Genomic DNA, 27218 nt, shown 5'->3' on the forward strand with positions numbered 1-27218 from the left:
GTCGGCGTCGAGATTGCTGGATTCTTCAGAGGTGCTGGATTTCAGGTTCCAGCAACAAGCACTTTTAGCAAATAGATGAAGTCCTTTGGCCCTGTGACTTCAACAGGAGGCTGGCACTCTTCCAACCCTTGGAGATTTTCTATAGCAAGTTTGAGAGTACACACTCAGTTCCTCTCTCCTGGTTCCTTGGCAAAAATAAAGAAGCAACTGCAGGATTCCCCCAACAAACAGCACTCTGGCAGAAGGGGTAGGCAGTCCTTGGATCAGCAGGCTTCTTGTCCTTGGTTCAGGTTTCCTTGTCAGAAGTGATCTAAATTCTTGGTTCAGGGGTCCTTCTCTTATACCCCTTTTTGGCTTTGATCCCTTTGTCCATGCAGGGGAATTTCCCCCATCTCGGGTTTGTTGTGGGTGTTGCCAGGCCGAGGCACCTGGCCTATTCAATGTGCAGGGCAGAGTCTTCAGCCGCCCAGCAGGAGCGGAGCCAGCATTGTCACTGGCAGGGGCAGGGCCATCAGTTGCCCGGCAGGAGGTTGGGCCAGGAAAGTCCCTGGCAGGCTCAGAGTCATCAGTCGCCTGGCAGGGGGGCGGAGCCAGCATTGTATCAGGCAGGGCAGGCTATCAGGAGCTACTCTTCCCCTACTCTCAATGCAAATGCCCCACTCATCCCACACTGACTCATTCAGACCTCTGGAGCCACCCAGCTCCTGTCACACGCACACCAGAACCAGCAGAGACCGGTAGACAGTTAGACAAGAAAATAGCTACTTTCTAAAAGTGCTATTTTCAAACACAGAGTCCAAAAACCATCCACCCAAACGGATGCGTTATTAGACCCTGAGTTCAGGGATACCAAACTCGACATTGCACCATGCTCCCCGAGCCTGCTAGGATTATAGCATTAATAATCCTGGCAGCCCATTCTAACTTATTGAGAGCAGGTTACCTTACAATAGTGAAAAACGAATATGGCTGTAATTCACTATTAGGACATGCCACCCTTGTCAGGCTTGTCCTACCTTATGCTTACAATACACCCTGCCCTTGGGCCTACCATAGGGGTGACTAACATGAAGTTAAGGGAAGGTTTAGGGACTGGCATGTAGGTGTACTTGCGCAGTCTGCGTGACAGTACCAGACTGCACGTAGGTCTAGCAATGGCAAACCTTTAGACATACTTTTACTAGGCCGCTCTTGTGGGTGGCACAACACGTGCTGCAAGCCCACTAGCGGCATTTGTATTTACAAGCCCTGGCACTCCTGGTGCACTCTATTAGGGACTGACAGTAAACCAAATAAGCCAAACATGGAATTCAATCAATACAGAAATTTCACATAGGGAGCACTTGCACTGTGGCACTGATCAGCAGTGGCACAGTGCCCAAAGCAATATACCAGCAAAAACATCGTAAACAGAGGAGGCAAACAGAAAAAATGGAGGAGAGACTCAGGCCTATGATGTCAGGTCTAACACGTGTCCCCTCCAGCTGAAATGTGGGGAGAACTACCCTTACCCTAGGGAGTCCTTGTCACTAAGGTGGAAAAATCTGGACAGACCATCAGCATTGGCGTGATCTGTGCCAGGGCGGTGTTCCACCGTGAAGTCCATCCCCTGTAGGGAAATGGACCACCTCAACAGCTTTAGATTCTCACCCCTCATCTGCAACAACCATCTGAGGGGCCTGTGGTCTGTCTGAACCCGGAAGTGAGTCCCAAACAGGTAGGGTCTTAGCTTCTTCAGCGCCCAGACCACAGCAAATGCTTCTCTTTCTATCGCACTCCACCTCTGTTCCCTGGGAAGTAACCTCCTACTGATGAAGGCTACAGGTAAGTCTCGGCCCTCTTCATTCACCTGAGCTAGAACAGCCCCCACGCCATGCTCTGAAGTGTCTGTCTGGACAACAAATTCTTTAGAAAAGTCGGGTGCCTGGAGTATGGGGGCTGTGCACATTGCAGTTTTCAGGGTGTCAAAGGCCGTCTGACAGGCGTCAGTCCAGATCACAAGTCTTGGCTGCTTCCGGGAAGTCAGCGAAGTCAAGGGGTGCACAATGTTACCATAATCCTTGACAAACCTCCTGTAGTAACCCGTGAGACCCAAGAAGGCTCTCACCTGAGTCTGGGTTTTGGGCGGTGCCCATGCCAGGATGGTATCAATCTTGGGTTGCAGGGGGGCCACCTTGCCACTCCCTACTTGGTGCCCCAAGTACACCACTGAACCCTGCCCAATCTGGCACTTACTGGCTTTGATTGTGAGGCCTGCTCTGCGCAGGGCCAACAACACTTCCTGGAGGTGGCGCAAGTGTTCCTCCCAGCTGGCGCTGAACACTGCGATGTCGTCCAAGTAGGCGGCACTGAAATCCTCCAGTCCAGCCAAGACCTGGTTGACCAACCTCTGGAAGGTGGCAGGGGCATTCTTCATCCCAAAGGGCATAACCCGGAACTGGTAGTGCCCATCTGGTGTGGAGAATGCTGACCTCTCTTTTGCCCCATCAGTCAAGGCGATCTGCCAATACCCAGACGTTAGATCAAACGTACTGAGGTACCGGGCAGCCCCCAACCGATCTATGAGCTCATCAGCTCTGGGGATGGGGTGCGCGTCAGTCTTGGTGACTGAATTGAGTCCTCGGTAATCCACACAGAACCGAAGATCCGGTGAAGCACCAGGCGCTGCAGCCTTTGGGACCAAGACCACTGGGCTGGCCCAAGGACTGCTAGAGGACTCAACCACCCCTAAGGCAAACATTTTGGAGACCTCCTCCTTGATGTATGCTCTGACCTTGTCAGTCACTCTGTAAGCCTTGTGCTTCACAGGAGTGCTGTCCCCGGTGTCCACATCATGGACACACCACTGAGTGACACCAGGAATCAAGGAGAACAGATCAGGGGATTGTCCCAACAGTTGGCGACAATCCTGCTGCTGCTCAGGGGTCAGTGTGTCAGAGAGGACAACACCATCCACTGACCCATCTTGCTCGTTTGCATACAGGAGGTCAGGAAGAGGCTCACTCTCCTCCTCCATTCCAGCATCTGTAGCTAGGAGCATGCCCACTTCGGACCTTTCTAAGTGGGGCTTCAAACGGTTGACATGCAGGACCCGCAAGGGGTTCCTGGGAGACTTTAAGTCCACCATGTAGGTGACATCGCTCTTTTTCTCCACAATCTCAAATGGTCCAGTCCACCTGTCCTTGAGCGCACAAGGTTCCACAGGGGACATGACCCAAACTTTCTGTCCAGGTTGAAGCTCCACCAGAGTGGCATTCCGGTCGTACCACCGCTTCATCTCTTCCTGGCTGGCCTCCAGATTTGCCTGAGCAAGATCTCTGAAGCGCCTAGTCTGGTTCCTAAAGGCCAGCATGTAACTGTATACATCCTGGGGAGGTTTCCTGGGAGATTGCTCCCAGCCTTCTTTGACCAGACTCAAAGGTCCTCTTACCGGGTGTCCATACAAAAGCTCAAAGGGGCTGAACCCTAGAGACTTCTGTGGCACCTCACGGTAAGCAAACAACAGGCATGGCAAGAGGACGTCCCATTTACGCCTCATTGGTTCTTCAAGACCCATAATCATGCCTTTAAGGGTACGGTTGAATCTTTCAACCAACCCATTACCTTGAGGGTGGTAAGGAGTGGTGAACTTGTAGGTTACCCCACACTCCTTCCACAGAGACTTCATATAGTTGGAAATGAAGTTGGTGCCCCGGTCTGACACCACCTCTCTGGGGAACCCCATTCGGGAGAAAACACCCATCAGTGCCCGTCCCACCACGGGGGCCGTCACTGTTCGGAGAGGGATGGCTTCCGGGTACCGTGTGGCATGGTCCACCAAGACCAGGATGAACCTGTTGCCCATGGCTGTCTTGGGGTCCAGGGGCCCAACAATGTCAATCCCCACCCGGTCAAAGGGGGTACTGACCACGGGAAAAGGTTGGAGGGGAGCCTTCTGCTTCCGCCCGCTTTTCCCACTTGCCTGGCAAGTTTGACAGGTCTTGCAATGGATATCTGTATCCCTTCTCATCTGAGGCCAATAAAAATGGGTGACAAGCCTGTCATAGGTCTTGTCCTGCCCCAGATGTCCAGCTAACGGAACGTCATGAGCCAACCCCAGTAGGAAGGCTCTGAAGCGCTGGGGTACCACCAGCACACGGGCTGACCCAGGCTCAGCAGCCTTAGGCTCGCTATACAGGAGATCGTTCTCCCAGTAGACCAAATGTGACCCTGACTGATCACCTGTTGGCTGGGCTGAGGCCTGCTGCCTCATACCCACAAGAGAAGGGCACACTTTCTGTTCTGCACAAAATTCTTCCCTGAAGGGACCACCATCCTGCTGCCAGTGGGTCAGCTCGGGCAGGTCTCCCAGTTCAGCAACTTGTTCACCTGTGGGTTCCAGGGCATACCCCTCAAGGTCTGCCTCCTCCTGGACCACGGGAACTACGGGGGACGGTTTCCCGCGCCCCCTGCCTCTTCTCTTCACAGCTGGGTCCTGGCCCAAATTTTCAGGCTCCAGAACCCCATCAACACCCTTACTGGCTGTCATCGAGCGAGTGGTTGCACACACCCACTCTGGCACACCCAACATTTTCAAATGCGTCTCCCTCTCCACCTTAGCCCAAGGGGAGTCTTCCAAATCATTGCCCAGGAGACAATCAACAGGCATGGCGGGCCTTACAGCAACTTGAAGAGTACCTGAAACTCCCCCGCCATTCAAAGGGAACCTGAGCTACCTCACACTCTCTCTGGGAGTTGTCAGCAGCTATCACAGGGTAGAATGCGTGGGGAACAACCTGCTCTCTGGACACCAAGTGACACTTGACAGCTGTCACACTCGCTCCGGTGTCTCTGAGAGCCTCCACTCTATGGCCATTAATGGTCACCCACTGCCTATATTTCTTAGTGTTACTAGGCAGAGGGGGTGGAGGGACCATTTCCATGTCTCCTAAAGAGACCAGGGACATCTCTGCGGGACCCTCCCCACAATGGGCAACCATCTCCTCCCCTCCCAGGGCTACACTCGCCAACTGACGGGGGGCTGCACGGGGTGGTGCACTAGAGTTCTTCAAGGGACACTGAGGATCATAAAAACGGTGTCCCACCTGCTTACAAGCGAAGCAGGTCATGGGGCCCCTATGACCAGGTTTACCTGTCGGGGCCTCTGATTTCTTCACAGGGGGAGGCTGGGAACCCTTCCCTTGGTTCCCTTGGGGATTACTTTGGGGCCCTTTCTGGAACTCCCTCTGTTTACCCTTGTCCCCCCCACTCTTCTGCTGGGGACCCTGCCCACCTTTGGCTGAGTCTCCCACTGGACCCTTGTGGACCCTGGTACTGACCCAGCGGTCCGCCTCCTCAGCAAGTTTTCTAGGGTTAGATATCTTGCTATCAATAAGGTGCTGGCGCAGCTCTGGAAAACAGTTATTAGACAAGTGCTCCCAAGCAAACAAATCATAAAGAGCATCATAACTTTCCACTTTGCTGCCCTTTAACCAACCATCCATGGCTCTGCAAAAAAATGACACATATTCAACCCACGTAGTACCAGGCAACTTCTTACATTCTCTAAAGGCCTGTCTGTACTTTTCTGGGGTTAGGCCATACCTTAACATTAAAGCATCTTTCATATGAGTATAAGACATCCTATCCTCAACAGGCATGTCTAACAGGGTATCTCTTCCCTCATTCACAAAGCGACGCCACAACCCCGCTCCCCAATCCTTCTCAGGGACCCGGTGGGCCAACAATGCTAACTCATATGCTTTAAACCATTGACCAATATCCTCATTCTTCTGAAAATCTTTGATCACATCTTTGGGAAAATAAAACCTACTTTCCGCAGGCACAGATGGGATGCTGCCACCAGAGGGATTCAATTCTAAATTCTTAGCCTTTAGCTCCATGTCCCTCACCATTTTCTCACGCTCAAAAGCTAACTTTTCTCTTTCAAACTCCAACCTTTTGATCTCCATATCAGCTTCTCTCCTGCCTCTTGCATTCTCGATCTCCAACTGCCCATCTATCTTAAGTTTTGCCATCTCCATGTTGTATGCTCGCTCCTTCGCCCTTTCTTCTCTTTCTTCAGGAGAAAGACCTTTGGAGGAAACACTGCTGCCGGGAGGGGATGTGGGCCCATTCACTGGCACCTCCTCCTCCCCTTCCACAAGTGGTACCACCACCACATTAGCAGGATCTCTGGCCTCTAACCAGGCCTCCAATGCTTTGAGATAATCTTCTTTCCTTGTGATGCCTGGGGTAGGAACTTTAAACTGCTTGCAAAAGGATTTCAGCTGCTTTACTGGATAGTCGTTTATCTTACTCCTATCAAATTCCTCCACAAAAACAACAGGGGTAGTGACTCCGGCATCACTCATGGTCAAAACTGGCAGTTTCAAAAATCAAGCTTCAGGAAAGCGGAGAACAAAAATAGGATATCCAACCAAAACAGATTGTGGCTGCGCTATGGTCTGCTTTCACTATGTAGCGCACACTAATCACTGCACATGGATCATAAATGCAAAGTTCAAATCCTCACCGCTGACCCACCAATGTTAGAAGCGGCTGTCTCTAGTTGGCAGAGGTATACACTTCTGACAAATAGGGACACACCTTTTCTAGTCAGGGCAAGGGGATCACACACTAAAGATAACCCCTGCTCACCCCCTTGGTAGCTTGGCAAAGCAGACAGGCTTATCTCAGAGGCAGTGCGTTAAGCATTTATGACCACATACAGTAATAAAGTGAATACACTACAAATGGACACGACACAGTAGTATTATAAAAATAAGGATTTTTATATAAGGCTTAGCACAAGACCAAATAACGACAAAAATATACCACAATCTTAATAAATACTCTTGGAAGGAGAAATAATAGTTCAAGTACGGCTTCTTCTTAGCACAAAGTCTTTAGTAACAAAAGCAACTCTTCTTCTTTAAAACACAGTTCTTGGCAACAATGTAACCCACACGGAAGTCACACGACGCCGAGGCAAAGTTAATCCAAAGGTTCGGCGTCGACCGCGAGGAGCGCTACGTTGAGCCCGGAGTCGCACAGACCCCCACAACACAGTACCTTGGAAAAGTGAAGCACTCGATGATCAGCGGCGTCGAGATGTCCGGCGTTGCGTCTTCGGCGTCGTTCGGGCCTCGGAGTCAGGGCGATCTGCAGCGGCGTCGACCGAAGTCAGGCAGGAGCAGCGCTCACGAGATGAAGCAGGATACGGCGTCGTCGATGTCGATGTTGCAAGAGTGAGCAGCGCTCACGGCGTCGAGAGGGCTCGGGGTCGATGCGATCAGCGGCGGCGTCGACACAGGGTCACTTGGAGCTGGAGCCGAACTCGCTACTCACTGGCGTCGCTACTGGCGCCGATCGGGCCCGGCGGCCAGCGTCGAAGGTGCGGGACACTGGAGCCGTTACTCACGATGTCGAGCTGGATACGGCGGCGTCCGTCGGCGTCGAGATTGCTGGATTCTTCAGAGGTGCTGGATTTCAGGTGCCAGCAACAAGCACTTTTAGCAAATAGATGAAGTCCTTTGGCCCTGTGACTTCAACAGGAGGCTGGCACTCTTCCAACCCTTGGAGATTTTCTATAGCAAGTTTGAGAGTACACACTCAGTTCCTCTCTCCTGGTTCCTTGGCAAAAATAAAGAAGCAACTGCAGGATTCCCCCAACAAACAGCACTCTGGCAGAAGGGGTAGGCAGTCCTTGGATCAGCAGGCTTCTTGTCCTTGGTTCAGGTTTCCTCGTCAGAAGTGATCTAAATTCTTGGTTCAGGGGTCCTTCTCTTATACCCCTTTTTGGCTTTGATCCCTTTGTCCATGCAGGGGAATTTCCCCCCATCTCGGGTTTGTTGTGAGTGTTGCCAGGCCGAGGCACCTGGCCTATTCAATGTGCAGGGCAGAGTCTTCAGCCGCCCAGCTGGAGCGGAGCCAGCATTGTCACTGGCAGGGGCAGGGCCATCAGTTGCCCGGCAGGAGGTGGGGCCAGGAAAGTCCCTGGCAGGCTCAGAGTCATCAGTCGCCTGGCAGGGGGGCGGAGCCAGCATTGTATCAGGCAGGGCAGGCTATCAGGAGCTACTCTTCCCCTACTCTCAATGCAAATGCCCCACTCATCCCACACTGACTCATTCAGACCTCTGGAGCCACCCAGCTCCTGTCACACGCACACCAGAACCAGCAGAGACCGGTAGACAGTTAGACAAGAAAATAGCTACTTTCTAAAAGTGCTATTTTCAAACACAGAGTCCAAAAACCATCCACCCAAACGGATGCGTTATTAGACCCTGAGTTCAGGGATACCAAACTCGACATTGCACCATGCTCCCCGAACCTGCTAGGATTATAGCATTAATAATCCTGGCAGCCCATTCTAACTTATTGAGAGCAGGTTACCTTACAATAGTGAAAAACGAATATGGCTGTAATTCACTATTAGGACATGCCACCCTTGTCAAGCTTGTCCTACCTTATGCTTACAATGCACCCTGCCCTTGGGCCTACCATAGGGGTGACTAACATGAAGTTAAGGGAAGGTTTAGGGACTGGCAAGTAGGTGTACTTGCGCAGTCTGCGTGACAGTACCAGACTGCACGTAGGTCTAGCAATGGCAGACCTTTAGACATACTTTTACTAGGCCGCTCTTGTGGGTGGCACAACACGTGCTGCAAGCCCACTAGCGGCATTTGTATTTACCAGCCCTGGCACTCCTGGTGCACTCTACTAGGGACTGACAGTAAACCAAATAAGCCAAAAATGGAATTCAATCAATACAGAAATTTCACATAGGGAGCACTTGCACTGTGGCACTGATAAGCAGTGGCACAGTGCCCAAAGCAATATACCAGCAAAAACATCGTAAACAGAGGAGGCAAACAGAAAAAATGGAGGAGAGACTCAGGCCTATGATGTCAGGTCTAACAATACTTTAGTTTACACGCCTTGCATTCCTATTTAAAATATCGTGATGATTTAAAACACTTTTTGTTTTCACTGTATGCACTCAATGACATGAATTGGCAATATTTCTTTTATTTCTATGCACGCTGCGTCATGCATTCCACTGTCACTTTAAATATGTGGGAAATTCTCGGATGGTCATGTGACCAAGATCTCAGTCGAGATCGAAACGCGTCTTCACTGTCTGTTTGAATGAACCCGCGAAACGTTTTACCTGCATACTGGTGTGGCTCGTCATTTCTGCACGGATCGGCAGGAATTCCTGTGGAACATATACATATACATATACATGTATATACACATATATATATATATATATATATACATATAGTAATGTAATGTAATGTAATGTAATGTGGTGCTCATGTAGAGAATTATTTGCCCTACGGTAAAGTTCACTCTATAGAAAAACTGCACCAAAATAAAGCAAACTTTTTTTTAAACTTGCAATTAACTGGACATTTATAAGCCCAGAAAATAAACAGGGCTGTTAATTTCTGTTATTTATTGGTGTAAATATCAAGAGGTCTTGAACACGGGACAAACCATGGTTTTCATGTTGGAGCACTATGATGCACAATCAGAATTCTACAGCAGAAGGATATGGTTATGGAGAATATTACAAGCAAACAATAACTGGTTCTGACCAACACCGCTTTACAGTACTTACAATACTTGTGGATCAGACCATTTCGTAAGACACAGCTCTTCGATTAGCTCATCATCATCCAGGATTTCTAATACAGCTTCTTTGAAAACTTTAACATCCGTTTCCAGCTCTGACAGGCTAGAATAGATTAAATAAATAGGCAATATTAAGACGAGTGCTCCCCCAGACAGTCTCTTTACTCACTTAGAGACAAGAATTAAAAATATACGTAAAGTAAAGCATGTCAGGCTTTCTTTTACAAAATAAGGTTGGTGGGTCTAACCTATGAAGAACAGTCTACATATTGCCTACTGTAACAATCCTTCATTTGATGTCTTATGCATATATGGCATGATATGCATACATTTAATTTGAACTCATTGCAAAACTCAGTAGCCAAAACATCTAAGAATAATAACGAAGACCATTTAATTACATTCTGATAAGTTAATTGTGCCAATTTACTACAGCAGAAAAAATATTTGCCTATGAAAACTGCAAAATATTGAATTAAGACGGTATTGTTCTTTTGAACAGCAATTACTATGCATCTAAACAAGAAAGAGTACATTCTATGTATTGCTTTCTTGTTGTAAGAGTGGTCGAAAGAAAACAAATATTTAACTAGCTTTTTTCAATCACTCTGTTACATTTGACTTAATTGATTTAAAATGTTTTGGAGGCATAAGAAGAAGGCAACCAATCCCTTAAACAGGCTTATTGGCTTTGTCAGTAATTATGTAGGTAGGTAACAGTCATGCATGTCATGCAGATTTTACTTGCTGAACCACGCTAATGCACAGCTCCAGTTTTTCTTGGTGTCAGCGTTTAAAAAAAATAAAAATCCTATCTTTCCTAAAGTGAATGAGTGAAATATGTAATCTGTTGTAAAGATGGTTAACAGGTGTTCTCTTTCTCATGTTGCATTACTCGGCAGAGAAATGTCCTGGTCGAATGAAAATGGAAAGCAATTTGCCTTACTTAGGTCGAAACTAGAGCAGCGCGCATACACTGCTCTAGGAAAACGACTTCTTTGAATCACTCAGGACTTTTCACACGCTTGTGCATGTGTTTGTTTTTTTAGCATTTTTTGTATTGGGCTTTGAGTGCGTCCCAGGAAATGTATCCTCCCATGGCTTGTGGTTATGAGCAGGGGCGCCATCTGTTCGGGGTTATGTCACCATCTGTTTTTGATTAGCGTGTTCACCGCACTGACGTGCTCACTCGCCCCCGCTTCTGAACTGTGTGTGTGATCCTCGCCTGGCAGTTGTTGTGTCCCAGGCACGGATTGGAATGTTTGTGTTGCGCACACACAACCCTTGAAGCAGGAAGGGTGCTTAAAGTACATGCAGCCTGCCGCCCTTCCATCCTACCAGCATGCCTTGCCGCACGGCAGTCACTCAGGGACGGGTAAGCTCAGTTCCGTAGCTCCGATCGCAAGGATGAGCCTCGGAAAGGGGCGGGGGACTGAGGGGGGCTCCGGAGTATGAAAGTCCTGCCGCCCGGCCGCAGATCTGCGAGCTGCAACCTTGATTTGCCATAGCTTGGGGGCCCAGGCTTTATCCCATGGCGCTAAGGAAGTGAGGTGAAATGAGATTACGGAGAGTTTATCACGCCTCCTCCCGACCCCAGTAATTGGATGGGAAGTTGCCAGCGTTGACACCCCGGCCCCGCTGGGCCTCCACGCACGCCATCTAAATAATGGTCAAATGCTGCATTCTTGATGCGCTGCCCTCAAGGTGGCATCGGAGCGGGCCTGCGTGTGTTAAAGTAATATTTATAAGGCCTGCATTCAGCCCACGGACAGGCACCCCAGTGCAGGGGGCACAGGCTGCCTGTCACGGGCCCTCCCAGGGACCCTAGTCCAATACCAGGTTTATACAGTTTTTTTATTAGTTAGAGTTTTACACACCATTACAAGCCTCCTAGGCCGTTTTAGGCCTCTAGATGCAAGAAAGCAACAGAATCAGGATGATGGTGAGGCAAGAAAGTGACCCCGAGGACCTAGGAATCCATTTGGATGCACTGGCGGGGCAGAGATCCACCCTCCTCAGGCTGTGCCATGCTCAGGTTGGGCAGTAAATTGAACACACGGTTGTGTAGCTCGGGTTCAACAGTTTACTAAAGTGAGGGTTGTGAGATGAGATTCAGTTCTAAGCTGACGTAAGATTATTCCATGGTCTCGGGCCCCGGATCCCAGCAGATCCTCCTCTATGTGGATTCTCCTCCATCTTTTTTGTAGATCTTACTCCTGCCTCTGTGCAGATCCTTCTCTGTGTGGATCCCTCTCCATCTTCTGTGCAGCTCTTCCTCTGTGTGATCTAAGGCCATCCTTTGCACAAATCTTCCTCCCTCTTCTGTGCAGATCCTCCCCTGTGTGGATCTTCTTCTGTGCGGATCCCACTCCCTCTTCTTACGGATCTTCCTTCCTCCTCTGTGCTGGTCCTCCTTCCTCTTCTGTGGGCCACTGAATCTATGGAAAGTTTGCCCCAGGCCACTGGATGTATGGCGAGTCTGCTCTGGGCCACTGGTCAGTGGAGAGTCTGCTCTGGGCCACTGGATCTATGGAGATTCTGCTCTGGCCCACTGGATCTATGGAGATTCTGCTCTGGGCCACTGGATCTATGCACAGCAGGTACACTCCTCTACAACATAGCCTAAACAAATTGGCAAAGCCAATCAGTCTGGCAAAACACTTATAAGGTCCCAAAGGCGAGACCTATTGGCTATGCCAATGCTTGTTCTTTCATGCTGTAGCAAGATGCTTATAAGAAAAACATGCATTTCCTCGGACAGCATTAAAAGAAAATTAGTTACACTGTCCACATAACAAAGAGCAAATGTATGTATTGTATAGAAAATGAGAAATGCTCAACATGATGCAGACTGCAATGTAATCCCAGATAACCCACATGAATCAAACACGATGTTTTCAATACAGGGCTTTCATTTAACAAGTAAGTCAATTCTGCGTATGGAGTCTTTATTTGCTTCATCTGAAGCAACTGGACTAACACCAACCAACAATGATTTGTAAAATGAAAACTAAAGAGAGGATAAACGGAATTAAACATACATGTAGCAATTTGTCCAAAATGTCTATTATGTGAGTACCAGAACGATGCAGGGCCGAAATTCAAGTGCTATAGATATATAAATGTACCTAAGAGGCAAAAGATGAAAATAGCAATGCAGTGTATATCATTGTCTTTGATGTATCAATCAAAGAAGGAGGATTGGACAAACATGGAGACTGAAGTACTCAATCCCGCAGTAAAGCAATTCCTCGAAGGAGTAGCCAGCGAATGAATTCACCTTAGCATGTGTTATGATTACTGTCACTTTAATAGAATATAGAGTACACTACATCATAGGATGAATGATACCATTCTAGTGTTGTGAGAGTCAGTTGTTGAGCTCTTGCTGTTGATGGTTGTACTAATAAACCTGCTCTTCAATTATTACCTGTTTTGAGCACTTTTATCAGCAACCAACTCTTTTGACAACAGCAAACATGATTAAGTTGAATGCCTTCATCTCTCCCATGTACGTGTGCCTGAATTGGCTTTGCCTGTGAATTTGTGTGTATGGTTACCTGTACAACTGAAGTTATGTATGCAAGTCTGCTTGGAGGTCTGCTGTACATGCATGTCCGGCTTTTATTTGCCTTGTATGCAAAGGTGCTTGAATATCTGTCGTTCTGTTGAGATAGGTGGCTGTGTGTATGAATGCATGAAGGTCTACAGATGTATTGGTTTGTTTAGGCAGTGAGGCTGTCGCTGTCAATATTTCTGCTCATCCATCTCATGTCTTTATGTGTAGTCTGTACACAAGTATAACTATTGGTGTGTGTGCGAGTACCTCTATGTTTCTTGGTCCATGGACAGGGCATTTGGATCTATATCAATAGGTGCCTGAGATGGAGAGAGAGAGAGAGAGAGAGAGAGAAAGAGAAACAGAGATTGTGAGTGTGAGTGTGTGTGTAAATATATAGCTGCTTGTTGGTCTGAGGTTCCGTTAAGTTATGCATGTCTGTGTGCGTGCATGTATGTATGTTGTGTGCTTCTGTATGCAAGATTATGCAAAAATTAAATGTGCTGGATCTGTTGAAACGTATTTCATCGCTAGCCTCTTGACAAATCTAAAGGACACATATGAGGTTACAAGCGATGTTCCTCAACTGCTTTCGTTCATAAAGAAGTCGCCAGGTGGAGGAAATAGCTAGGACAAGCTTGAAGATGTTGGTTGTAATGACGGGTTTCAAAACCCCGTCAATAGCCTTAAAGTAAGATTTAGCAATTTGGCCCCTTCTGACCAGTGGTGTGAGTGGCTGCAGCTAACATTGGTGGTCTCTAGCAAACCACAGAAATTGTGATTAAGGATGGCTCAGCAGTCAGAGTTTCAAAGTAGTACTCCAGTGGGTGATGGTGTTAGACGAAGGGCTAAGAGGAGACATTGGTTTTGCCGGGATAATTTGTGGCTGAGGGTCTGTCCCCTCGATCATTCTTTTCCTGCAACAAATGGCAAAGCAGGGCCGTAGTTATCCAGGGTGGTGGCATACGACTGGGGAGCCAGAGGATAGAAAAATATATCCAAGGCATGGAACGTCTCTGCTAATACTGTAGCAGTTTTACCTGCTTGGGTACAAAACTTAAAGTCTTCACAGGATTTCTTAGACTTTGGATTATTCTCAAGGACAGAAGATCTAAAGACTTAGACTAACCAGCAAGATAGTTGTAGTAGTTGAGAGCACTTAAAGAGAAAGACTTTAGTCTGCATAATTTCCTCTTAATTTCTAATGCAACCATAAGATTTGCAGTTTGGGCAACCAAATATATTCCGAAGATGATGCAACAAAATCAATCTTTGCCACTATCCAAAATAAAGAGCACAGACTTTATGCATATTTAAATTCTGAATCAAATCATAAAGGTATTTGTCGTGGTTGATGACTACACTCCAGATTCCTGTAGTGGAAAATCACACACGCTCACTGCACCTTAACTGCCACTTCATATAATGAGACTTGAAAGACAAGCAAGCATACGTCTCTCTGGCAAGAAATGAGGTACACATCTTGGTTCAGCATCTAACCAATATTGCCTGGAGTGCAGCTCTTGAGAGTATTTCACCGTCTTCCCTGGAGATAATAGAATGCTATTACTAGCTGGTGTCAGGGAAAGGTATAGGGTGGTTATTAAAAGGAGACCATGTGCAGGTTGTCTGGGTCTCTTCTCTTTCCCATAAAATCAGTTTAGTCCTTTATTGTGGTCTAAAGGTTGCATGCTCTCCATTTCTTGTGGAGGAGGGCATTCTGTCTTCTTTAAACTTGGAGTCCACTTTGCCTCTGCACTCGCACTCTCCTACCGTAGTCAGTAAACCTGTAGAGTCAGTCAGGATGCCAGTGGAGAAGTGTGGCTCACCGGTTAGAGGAGGCAGACCCTGATGCAGAGGTCAGACCCGGGACCAGGGTTCAATTCCCGACGCGGCAGGGTCTTGAGCTCATAATATCCACGGCCTCGATAATTCTCGCCTCGGTGCCTACTCGAATCGTGGGTTCACACTCTGCAACTCTGGGCAATAGCTTGCTTAATCTCCTCTACGGCCCCACCGCGATGGGATGTCTGGTCTTCACCTTGGGGATGCCCAGTAGGGGTAATCTCGCAGGGAAAGACCAGGACGGGTTCCCAAAGCAAGCACCTTGAGACCTTACGGTGATAAGGCGCTATATAAGAGCGTATGATTTACGATTACCTCTGCCCCCACTGCACCGAGGTGTCCACATTAGTTTGGCATGCAAAATAGCCTCTTTTTGGGGCACGTAGGCAGTGTGCAGTACAACTGCCTGATGTTTTTGTGTGGTCACCTAGAGTCAAGTTAGCCCTGAGCTACTCAGTTGGGTGTAACAATTGGCTTTGGTGACAGTACACGCAGGGGTTCTCGCAAATGCTGTGTGGCCAAACATTCCCTTGCATGGCTGGGAAGGTGACCCTCTTACTAGTACTGATAAGGACTGCTGACTCTGACCACACCCAATCCTAAACCCTCCTCACTGCAGACTGATAATTTCAGGCCGCTATGAAGTCCAAGGTCTCTTTCAGTATGGCCCATTCTTGCAGATCAACAGAAGACGGTTCCTTAGCAACTTATGACTAAGGAAAAAAATAACTCAGATTCACCTGCCATAAAATACTGCTTCTAAGAGGGACAGCTGTTGAGCACTTTTAGCAGTATGTAATGCAATGTGAGAAATCTACCATTGAAGGCAAAATGTCAGAGGAGACAGGTTGTTTTAAAATGCACACCCCATTTCTACGAAGTGAAAAAAGCAATGGAACAAATACTACCACCAAGAAAGAGAAAGCACAAGATGAACAAACCCTTGCATTATGCCTAACAGGAGGGCAAGAAATTGCATGTGCCGCATGTTGAGACACAGGTGCAGCTGCATGCGCAAGGACATCTCAAACTTTCTTTAAAAGGGGTAGAGTTTTACTTTTTAGGAAGCTCTTAAGGGCCTGCCTTTGTTGCAGGCAATGCAATTTTAGTTGGGAAGGGGTAACAATAGACAACAATTGATGTTCACTCTGATCAGAATATACGCCTGCAATGCCTATTTCTACAAATGCCCCTGAATATTGGATAACTTGGATTGTAACCCAAACTTAAGTATGCTCTCTGGAAATTTTAAATGATCTCTTGACTCAAGTGTCATAATCAGCCTGCTGTTCCAATATAAGCAGAACAAACTCTTGTGCCATCTTTTTGACTATCCTAATTCTAATGGCCTTCGCAAAAGCATGTGTGAAAAACAACCAGGCTGAAGGGGAAAGTCTGGTCCATAAGGGCAATGCTGTTTATTGACCATCTAACAAAGTTTCATCGCCTCTGCAACACCGTGATTTGAAAGCATGCATCTTACATCTACAGTGCACATCCAAACCTCCCTCTGTAGCCCACAGAAAATCTGGTGCAGTACCAACATCCATCTGACAAAGGCTGACATTTCTACTTCAGACCTTTCATGTAAGTCCCCATGATTTTTTTTGCTGGTACTCTGTTCACCACCTTTGATATCACCAACTGATCCAGGAAAAATGTGCTTCATGGCCAGTGTTCTCCGTTAGACAGGGAACTCTGAAAACTGTACATGTAGCTACTATGTACATTATATAGCCCTAGTCCGTTTCTTGATATAATCTGGCATGCTGCAAGAAGGGTTGAAATGCTTCATCCCATTAGAGCTTTCAGCGAAGGAGGCACAGTGATATGGTCATTGTTGAATGTTGGTTGGGCGTTTCCTGGGGAACTTTCGTCCACTGATCATGGGAGCATGTTCCTACCTTTGCTGGTAGAAGGCAAGTGTCTGCTTTTGTTACGGTCTCTGCCAAATGTTCCTTGAAACAGTTTATGGAAGACTCTGCCATATGACTTGGTTTTAACTCAATTTTTTGTCCTATTAATGCAACCAATGTTAAAGTCCCAATTGCCTTTAATCTATGGAACTTCTTTTCTACACCGGAAAGGCATGTCTTTAGAGAAAGGGAGAGCTTGGACTTTCTGATACGCGTTTACCATGAGCAGGGTAAAGTACAGATATTCTGAATGACTCAAAACAACACCAGGGCAGTCGACATGCACAATTATCCCAGCAGTCTTTGGAAAATTACCTGATCTGCAGTGATCACCCACTATTTTAGGATCTCTGAAACGTCTCTAGAAAGAAAAAACACAAACTACTCCCAGAATGTACCAGGATAGATGCTGTTGCTGTTTAGCATAGAGGCCACTCATCTACATTAAGATGATAATGCCTAAGGATAGCGGCCAAACTCACTGCAAACAGCTGAAACAGCCTGAAAAGCACAAATGGTTCAGTATCAAGAAGAGAAGGTCCTCTTCTGGGAACTTGGATTTCTTGTACTGCTTTTTTTTGTAAAAAGTATGCAAGACAGTATAATAAAAAGCTTCACGGAGGGTTCTAGGAGGTAGGGAATTTAAGGCATTTGATATCTTGCTTGTGGTTGGATGCAGGGTTTAGAAAAATTACAGTTTGAATTTTCAGGACTAAAGTGTTGATATTTAGCTTTCTCGATGTTGTATTGGTGCTCTTACTGAAGTCTCAAAGGGAATGAATGCAGTGTTTTAGCTAAATAAGCTCCCCATTCTGATATTGTGCCAGCTGCATCTAGTGTTTTGTGATATGTTACTCGTATCAGCATAGCCTACAATTCACCCGGGAGGGTATCCTGGCGCTGAAGCAGGAACTGTATGGGCTGAGCCGGGATAGATGAAAAGCCAGGCCTCGCCTTGCCATGTCTGTGACGTGTCATCCACATGGATGTGGTGCGATGCCCGGATTGTTAAAGATATTTAGCACTGAAGTAAGGCGTGCCCCAGAGTGGTCTTTATTCCAAAGGACGAGGGACCACTGCCATGCTTGATTACCCATTGCTATTGGTTTTAGCAATAATGGAGTTATCTTTACTGGCTGTGAAAATTGAGTGGCTGTAAAAGAATGATGCTCCCAAATAGGCAAAGGCTGTCATCTCCAGAGACGGCAAATGGTCAATCATAATCAGACGTAGGGGTGCTCAATCAGGTGTGTCCAGGTTAACAAACTCTTGTTAGTAATGCTAGAGGTATAGGTGAAGCCCTAAAGTCTTGGTAAACATGGATGACAGAAGGTGCCTCTGCATTAAGCAAAAATGAAGACAAAAGTGCCACATCTAAGGAACTCAGATAGAGGAAAAGTGGCTCCTTCTAAATGGAGGCATTTTCTCCTCCCGCCCTTTTGCTAGATTAGGACCCAACTATCAGTAGTTCCTTCCTAATGGGGAGGATCATTGGTACTTTAAAGTCACATATGCAATTTCCTCACATATGTCATCTTTATCAATGCTGTTGGGATGCGGGGGGCATACTATACAAACTGCTTTTCTTTTCTGAGATTTCTTTCCATCACATGCATCTACCAAAGATAGCAGGATGGTGGTGGAAAAGACACATGGTCAAAGAATACCCCTGGGGAAAAGAAAGAACAAAATTACCTTACTACTTTCTGAAAAAAATATCAATTCATGTGGACAATCTAACACAGAGTTACAGCAAAAAGTTCACCTTAACTGGCTTTTACTAGTGAAACAAACTGATCTAAAATGCCTAGCCAAGTCCTTTTTTTATTTTGGAGAAGGTGATTACAATAAAACAGAATACACCGGTTTTCTTATCAATATAAAAGAGAAACATGCTATGTACATTACACTCCCAGCATAATTAATGCTTATAGTATAAACTGCAATCCCCAAATAATCTTCAACCATCCCACGTCCTAGCATGTATCAAATTCATAGCAAATCCACAAAGCCCTCCCCAATCTCTCGACACTACCCCCTAAAGTCACCGTGCTCACCCGCACGCTTTCTCACAGGGGAGACCCTTATTCGGGCCAACTCCCTATTACCACATGCTTATAAAGTGCCTGTACAAATATTCTTACCTCTTACTGATAAAGTGTCTATGCATAACCTCGAACCTCCTATACCTTACAAGCCCAGTCTCATCAATTTCTGTGATATGGGGAGCACCTATTTATCCTAGCATGAAGCCAAGCTTCCAGTTGGCTAGCTTTCCTCATTTCTGTAGCCCATTCTTTGAAACGGAGGATGACTGGGGACTTCTTTTGGTAAGTAATTAAACAACAGGCAACTAACACTGCATTACAAACAAAATTTGTATCCTGATAATCTCAGATAGTGAGAATCCAACAAACCCAGGAGGGCTACTTTTGGCAAAGGGAAATTTTTTTTTGGGCAGTCCTGCTAACCGCATGAAATATCCCTTCCCAGAAAATTGATTCGCAGGACCAAAACGTGTAACCAATCCCCCTCAGATCTGCACTTTGGGCATTGTCCGGGTACTGTAGGAAACAATTTATTCAGAAACCGTGGCGTTAAGTATAGCAGACATCCATTAAAAAAAAGTTGTGCGCTGAAAATTCGCACCCCTAAAACAAGTATAGTTCAAACCATAATACCTCCTTATACACTTTAATTTTGTGCACCGCACATATAGGACACCGGTCTCCCTCCATCGTATATCGGCGGATAGACGCCACAATTGTCCTAGATGTGGAGTGGGGAGGGCGGGCTTCCTGCACTTGGCGTGGGAATGTCCTCTTGTCCAGGAATTTTGGCGCAGGGTGGTGAGGTATATTGTTCGAGCTACGCAGCTTCAGCTTCTGCTAGACCCACTCCAATGTCTCCTTGCGTTGGTGCCCAGACCCAAAAAAAGGAGACTATCTTATAAGTTCCTGCAACTCCTACTAGTTTTGGCGAGGAGACGAGTGGCTATCACTTGGATGGGTCAGAGGGCGCCTGAGATTCCCATGTGGCTGAGGGACGCGAGAGAATGGGCCTTGGCTGAGGAGACCCACATGCAACACACCCGCAGGGATGGCAAGTTGCAAGATGATTTGCTTGCCTGGAGGACACTGTGCATGGAGGGACTGGCGGAGGATGACTCTGATGCCACCAGCGCTGAGTTGTTTTCTTCTGATGCCTCGGAGTCTGACTGTGGAGGAGAGGGTGCTGGAGGGGAGGGCCGTGAGACAGTGTAGGTGTCCCCCGTTGCCACGCTAAGATCCCTTAATATGTATGTATGTATATTGCTGTGATTCCCATAGGTCTATACCGCCTTAAATTGATTGGACCTTAGCTGGCCCTCACACAAATGTCCTACTTTATTGGATCAGTACTAGCGATGCCATTCGAGGGGTAAATAGTTGTTGTTAAACTGTTTTGTAATATAAGAATGTGAAATGACAAAAATGGTAAAACACTGATAGGTTTCATATCCTTGGAGCACAAACGCAAATTTCTTCTTTGATAAACATGCCCTGATCCTACGCCGCCCAGCCTCCGGGATGTGGACCATACATGGCTGTGTAGTGCCATTGGAATTGCATACTCTTACTGATTGCATATCAACAGTGTTGATGTCGGTATGCTTTGTGCCTTTTTTCTATGACTTCGCTACAATAAAAATATGTTTAAAAAAAACCAAAAAACATAATACCTCTCCCAATGTCGATCGTCTAAATCAATCCCTGTGCGCTGCTTCCATTTATTTCTCATTTCTTCTATCAATTTGAAACGGAAATCTGGTACCAGAAAATAAGGGAAAGATTGACTCTTTCCTCCCAGTCCAGGTAAGTTCATGAATCCCTGCATCAGGGGATGGGAAAAAAACGGGACAGTGGAGCATTAGGGTTCCTTTACTTCAGGGATCAATGTAATATTTCTTCATGGACAGAGTAATGTCTACATGCACAATTTCCTTCATGGTTTTTCTTTTTTTGAGGGTCGAACCAGGAGGGTAGGGTAGTTGAAGCGCAGCCGCGGTGCGTCCATAGGGGCGTAGACCCACTAAGCCTGGACGCACCGCATACACAAATAAATATTTGAATTGAATATTGAAGTCACAGTGCAGCGCTTCAATCCAGGTTGCGGGTCCGGTGGGGACCCACCCGATTGAATTGGGAGTGTGCGCAGGGGGTGGGGCTGGCTGGCTGGTCTGCTGAGTGACAGTCTGCAGAGCGCAGACGTCAGCAGGCCAGCAGCAGTACGGTGTGCGCTGTGCATGAGGAACTTAGGGCTGCACCTAGCCCGAGCATGCTCGCTGGCCAGAGATGCTCCTACTGAATGAAGGGGCCGGGAGAGGGGTGCTGCTGTAGCCGGGCCCCGTGGTATGGAAGGCGCCAGGGCGAGCAGTCAGTGTGCCCCCCTAGCCAATCCTGGCGCTGCATGCAGCACCAGGATTGGCTGGGTGGCACACTGGCTCAGGCTCAGCACTGCATGGCCAATCACTGTGTGACTTCATTGTGAAGCCATGCAGTGATTGGTCATTCTGGACGCGCGCGCCGTGACGTTGTCCTCAGAAGGCCGCCTGTGCTCAGCTAGAGAGAACCCCGTAGTCGTCGGACCCATCCAGAAGCTCTGAGCTCAGTAAGTTTTTTACTTTTTTTACATCACATTTTAATTGTATTAAACCGCCTGCAACCCTCCTGCCCTTCACACGCAGTCCCCGGGTTTGTTTTTTTGTTTTATCTAGCGCAAAGTAAGCTGCTATGTTATTAGAGTCGCCCAAATATCGTGATGCGCCCTGGCTCGTAGTTTCTGTGTAAAGTGCGAAAATCAGAGACCGCTTTCAAGAGGGTGGAACTACGAGGCCGTTCCCTGTGATATCGGAGCCAAGGTTTTCGAGCTGTTTTTCTTTTGATAAAAGCTCGCTGAGGTTTAAAGTTTTGTATGAGTCATTAGGCAGCGGGAAGTGGGCAACAAGAAGGCGTGTGTGAACTTATTTTAATTTTAAAATCTGCTTTTCTTCAAACGTGAACGCCTGCCCCTTACAGTAGCGACATCTGCCCTTCAAATTAGATCCCGGGAACAAATGTGGCCTACCGACCAGAGCTGCGGAAGCACCTTGGAGTCTCGGAGTCGGCTCAACAGCAGGTGTGATTATGGGCAAAACAAATCACTTAATCTCCACGCACCTAAAAACACTAATCTGAACATATATTACGCAGTATGTATGCGCTTCAATGCCATCTGGCAGATTTCGGGGTATAAAAAAAACTGCCCAAAAATTTATGTTTTAACAAAAACACAGTTGCAGTGGAGCGAAGTGATGGAGCAGGTTTTGATAATGAAGATGAGAAGTGAAACTCACTGAAGCTGAATATTTTCACAGGGCGCATGCGTGCTATCAGGCAGGCATTGCCATGAATGGAGGAACCTCCCAACAGGAACATAACACATGTCGAAAAGCTTCAAAGTATGTCTGCCGTGTGATGCTGAGGGAAAGAGGTGATCTAGCCTGGATGGGATACATCTTAATGACGCTCATAGCCCTCTCGCCTCTAGTAAATGTGTTTTTATGAGCCCTGTCAACACTAGACCGAAGCAGAAGAACTATGCACACCCAGGCACAAACACCGGAGCGCAGTGATATACATTAATTTGTGGAGCTAAGTGCAGCCACCAGAGAGACTAAGTGCAACTCATGGAGCGACCAAATGAGGCACATTCTGGGGCTAAGCGCAGCCAGCAGGGTGGTTAAAGTACAACCCCAGGGGCTGTAAGTGCAGCTACCAGAAGGACTCAGTGCAACCATTGAAGGGTTTAAGAGCATTCTCTGGAAGGGCTGAGTGAAAGCACTGGAGGGGCTGAGTGCAAGCACTGCTGTGACCACATGCTGAACATTCTGAAGCTCTGTGCACCCACCAGAGGGAGTAAAGCACAGCCCCATGAGCTCTAAGTGCAGGTTCCAGAGTGGCTAGGAACAGCCACTGGAAGGGCTAAGTGCAACCACTGAAGGGGCTAAGAGCAACCACGAGAAGGGCTAAGCGTAACCACCAGAGGAGCTAAATGCATCCTTCGGTGGAATTAAGTGCAACCACCAGAGGGGTTAAGTGCAGCCAACCGGTAGGGCTAAGATGAGCTACTTGAGGGGCTAAGCATAACCACCAGACTAAAACCATCCATCAGTAGCTCTTAGTGTAGCCATCAGATTTACTAAGTGCAGTCATTTGGGTGCTCCTTTATTATTCACTTCTTCTTTATTTTGTTATATTTTTTTTCCCCTCGCAGCGGGGTGCCCATCATAAACCTTTCTCTTCTTTATTGTCTGCCTGGTCCTTCCTTTCTATCCCTTACGATGGAACTAGTCTGTTCCCTTGTTTACGCTGATATCATGGAAAGAATATGTCAGGCTTCACCTTAATCTTCATTGCGGACAGTGAATCTCTTACAGATGACTCTCTTAATCCCCTGTGGTCCTGTATATCAGCACCACACACTGTTTTGATTTATGGGCACACTATACGACTCTATTAAGCAACCAGTGGCAGCTACATATGTTATGCCATCTATTAATGTAATAACTGCACTTTCACAATTGCTTTATTAACCTTCCTGCTTTCTCAATTTTGCTTGAAAATGCACGATTTTTCTTCTTTTTTTTCAAAATTTTCTTGGGGGCGGGGGGGTAACCGCCCCAAACCCCCCTTTTGGGGTTCGGGCTCGCTCGCTGTGCACGCTCGCTGCGGTGCTCTATGCAAATCACTTTGCGCCTCACCACTTTAAAATCTCACCCACCGCCCCTGTTGAAGCGGGTAATTACAGTAGCGTTCAGCCGTATGCATCTTATAGCATCCCACTATTTTAATTTGCTTTATTTCAGAACTCACAAAAAGCAATGCTGCACATTTTCTACACAAGACCGTTTTTCAAACATAGTTTATTTATTATAATGTGTTCCAAGATGCTGCACAGCGATTGTATCAAAGAAGTCCCCTGGACAAGAACAATAGTGTGGCTTGTTTGCTAAAACATTGTAATAGTGGAAAAATCATGCAACATTTCACATGTATTTTCAAAGGTTAACCATAATCAGCATGGAAATTAATGTGCAACACCTTACCAAATATATAATATTTATAAAGAAATCCATTTACAAAATGAATTATTTGGTAATCTGATCAATGTTCAGGAGAATTAAATCTGAATGATGTTTTTCTCTAAACTTTCGGATGCTTACCTCTTGCCATTTTGTAGTAATATGTGTAGTTTGCTCCTATCCACGGACAAAAGCTTGGGATCAACAAGAGCTTCCAACGTCTCAAGGATGTAGGGCTGCAGAAAATGCAGTCTTGCCTGCAGCGTGTTGATCTAGACAACAACATTACCCTTAATAAGGATTAAAATCGTCATTTTAGAATATGCTCTGGTTTTGAATCCTCTCTCACAATTGAAAACTAGATCAAGTAATTTATAAGTCAGTGAAATAGAAATTGCGTACCCATAGATAGCCCTCTGAATGTACACTTTCTCAAGAACCTAGAAAGGTTTCTGAAGTCTTAAATACTCCCAAGCAGACCTTAGCATCTCCACATTCTAAAGGATATTCCAATCCACTACACCTACTAATAGGCTGGGTGAGTGCAGGACAAAATACCTTGAGACCAAAGGAAAGTTATACATTTGTTTCCTGAAGTGCCACATCTACATGGAATGATATTTCTGAGTTGGTCAGAACAACAAATTGTTTGGCAGTTTGAATGAAACCCAGGTTTCTTCCCAGGGACCTATGATGGTGAACAGTGGGAGCCCGATTCACTGCACTAACTAGCTACAAAATATACATGTTGTTCTAAAGAGAAAGGGGCAAGTGTCTTTCAATAAGTGACAGATGTGTTTACATGCATTCTTGAATCCGACCGGCTCTCTAGTACAAAGTGGGGTTGGGTACTGCATACGTATAATATTTATTTGTATTTATTAATATCAGCATTAACAGCATTTCTATGAGAAAAGTGGTACAAAATGGCGTTGTCAAAAAAGTACATAGATCACACTTTTAGATTGGTACAAGGGCAATCTTAACAGAGTTTACCACTAACAGTGAATGCAAACCCTCAGGGAGGAGTGCTCCAGGACAACAGTCCCAGTACAGAGATGGAGAGGAAACTATATGTTGCACATAGAAGTGTCTGTGCAACATGAAGGTTTCAGTTAGCAGATCCTAGATTGCAGCTGAACTGTAGTGTATTAAGCTGATAGGTAATTTAAGGCAGTGTCTTTTAGGTCTGTGAAGACCAAAATAAAGTCTTTAGATGGCTCCCATTTTTAGGTCTCGCCCGGCGTTAGCAGCGCGCATGTACTGAGCTCGCGATACGAGGGCTTCTTGGAATCAATATAGTTTCAGAAGTTCAGTGTAGGCTCCCCCCCCTGTTTCAATTGGCCTGCATCATCCTCCATGCTAAACGCTGGCTTGTAAGTGAGGCTTTTTAGTCCCTCCTGGTTACCACCCTGCCCGCTTTTAGCCCCGCCCACCGGGACTGGATGCTTTACTTGCAGCGTGTTACTATCTCCTTTAATTAGAGGGTGAGGAGTTTTGTTTGTCATTCTGGCTGGTGCGCGGCGCACGCTGTTTAATTATCATTCCGGCTTGTTATTTATAAATTTTTACTTTACATTGGGGCACAGCGCGCACGCTGTTTATTATGTCTTACTTTAAATCGGAGCGCGGCGCCTACTTTAGGTACACCGCACTCCATGTATTTATTAATTTTATTCTGGATGCCCTTGCTCCATTCAATATTCACGCCTAAGTTTCTGTTCACTGAAATTCAGCAAAACGCGGAAAGGCACCCCTGACCAGTGAAAACTTGCACACGGCAGAACCGGAGACGTACCCTTCCCGAAAAACATAGCAGCAGCTCAGAGACCGAGCCAAATCCGCTACCAGGAAGAGTGCAGCAAAGGAACACGCACATGGGAGTGCTCACCTACAGACACATTTCTTTTTTACATATAATTTTTACTCAGGAGACTGAGGGGTGAGGTAAGATATTTGTGCCTGCACGGTGAACCCCAAACACAATTATGTAGAAAATATCTTTTAATTCGGCTAAATTTGAGGTTTGCAGGGGATTCTGGGTAGGAAAATGTTGGGGGATCCACTCAATACAAACAGCCTCTTTTTCCGTTAGCACCATTGGCCTTATAATAATGGATTACCTCATAGGATTCCGGTCCAGGGAAGACATGGCTTGGCAGTTTGGTCTGGACTGTTCCCATGAGGCACAGGGTCAAGACTGATTTACATATGGCCATGTCTGAACTGGGGTGGCTTGGTGAGCAAAATAACGATGGCTTAAACCCAGATCTGTGACTGGGGGTGAATGTTTTGCCTTTGTGCAACATTCCGTCCATCATCTTGTGTGTTTTGCTGTTCACCCTATGTGGGAAGGGTATGCCCAGACGTGGGTCCCGTGCTCACTACGCCACTGGCGTCAAACTATCCTGGCTGATGAAGGCTGATAGCCAGAAACCGGTCCTAGGATGCTTGATTCCGGTCCAGGGAAGACATGGCTTGGCAGTTCGGTCTGGACTGTTCCCATGAGGCACAGGGTCAAGACTGATTTGCATATGGCCATGTCTGAACTGACGTGGCTTGGTGAGCAAAATAACAATGGATTAAACCCAGATCTGTGACTGGGGGTGAATGTTTTGCCATTGTGCAACATTCCGTCCATCATCTTGTGTGATTTGTTGTTCACCCTATGTGGGAAGGGTATGCCCAGACGTGGGTCCCGTGCTCACTACGCCACTGGAGTCAAGCTATCCTGGCTCATGAAGGCTGATAGCCAGAAACCGGTCCTAAAAGTTTGTTTCTGGTCCAGGGAAGACATGGCTTGGCAGTTCGGTCTGGACTGTTCCCATGAGGCACAGGGTCAAACTGATTTGCATATGGCCATGTCTGAACTGAGGTGGTTTGGTGAGCAAAATAACGATGGATTAAACCCAGATCTGTGACTGGGGGTGAATGTTTTGCCATTGTGCAACATTCCGTCCATCATCTTGTGTGATTTACCTCATAGGTTAGACATGTATAGTCATTACCAAACAGTTTTTGGGTGATAAGGAATAGAGAAACTAATTTCAACACCGTTTCAAAATGGCAACCATGGAAACATAGATGTTACATGGTTAGTCCACTTTCTATTGCCATGCTCCTTGCAATAAAAAAGGCCCCGCCATTGGGGGGAGAACTGTCAAAGCGTACTCAC

At 46.6% G+C, this 27218-nt stretch overlaps 1 protein-coding gene across 1 annotated transcript in view; it reads right to left on the bottom strand.

The window, feature by feature from the left end:
• MRS2 (magnesium transporter MRS2) overlaps positions 1–27218 on the bottom strand; it is a 168747-nt gene that overhangs the window by 88163 nt on the left and 53366 nt on the right. Inside the window, exons 6-7 of the mRNA XM_078687927.1 lie at positions 24185–24315; positions 9608–9724 (exon numbers count right to left, since the gene is read on the bottom strand). Of these exons, the coding sequence (XP_078544053.1) occupies positions 9608–9724; positions 24185–24315 (248 nt within the window). The remainder of the gene's footprint in view (positions 1–9607; positions 9725–24184; positions 24316–27218) is intronic.

The sequence above is a fragment of the Lissotriton helveticus genome, chromosome 4_1 (genome assembly GCF_964261635.1).
Source record: "Lissotriton helveticus chromosome 4_1, aLisHel1.1, whole genome shotgun sequence".
Lineage (NCBI taxonomy): Eukaryota > Metazoa > Chordata > Amphibia > Caudata > Salamandridae > Lissotriton > Lissotriton helveticus.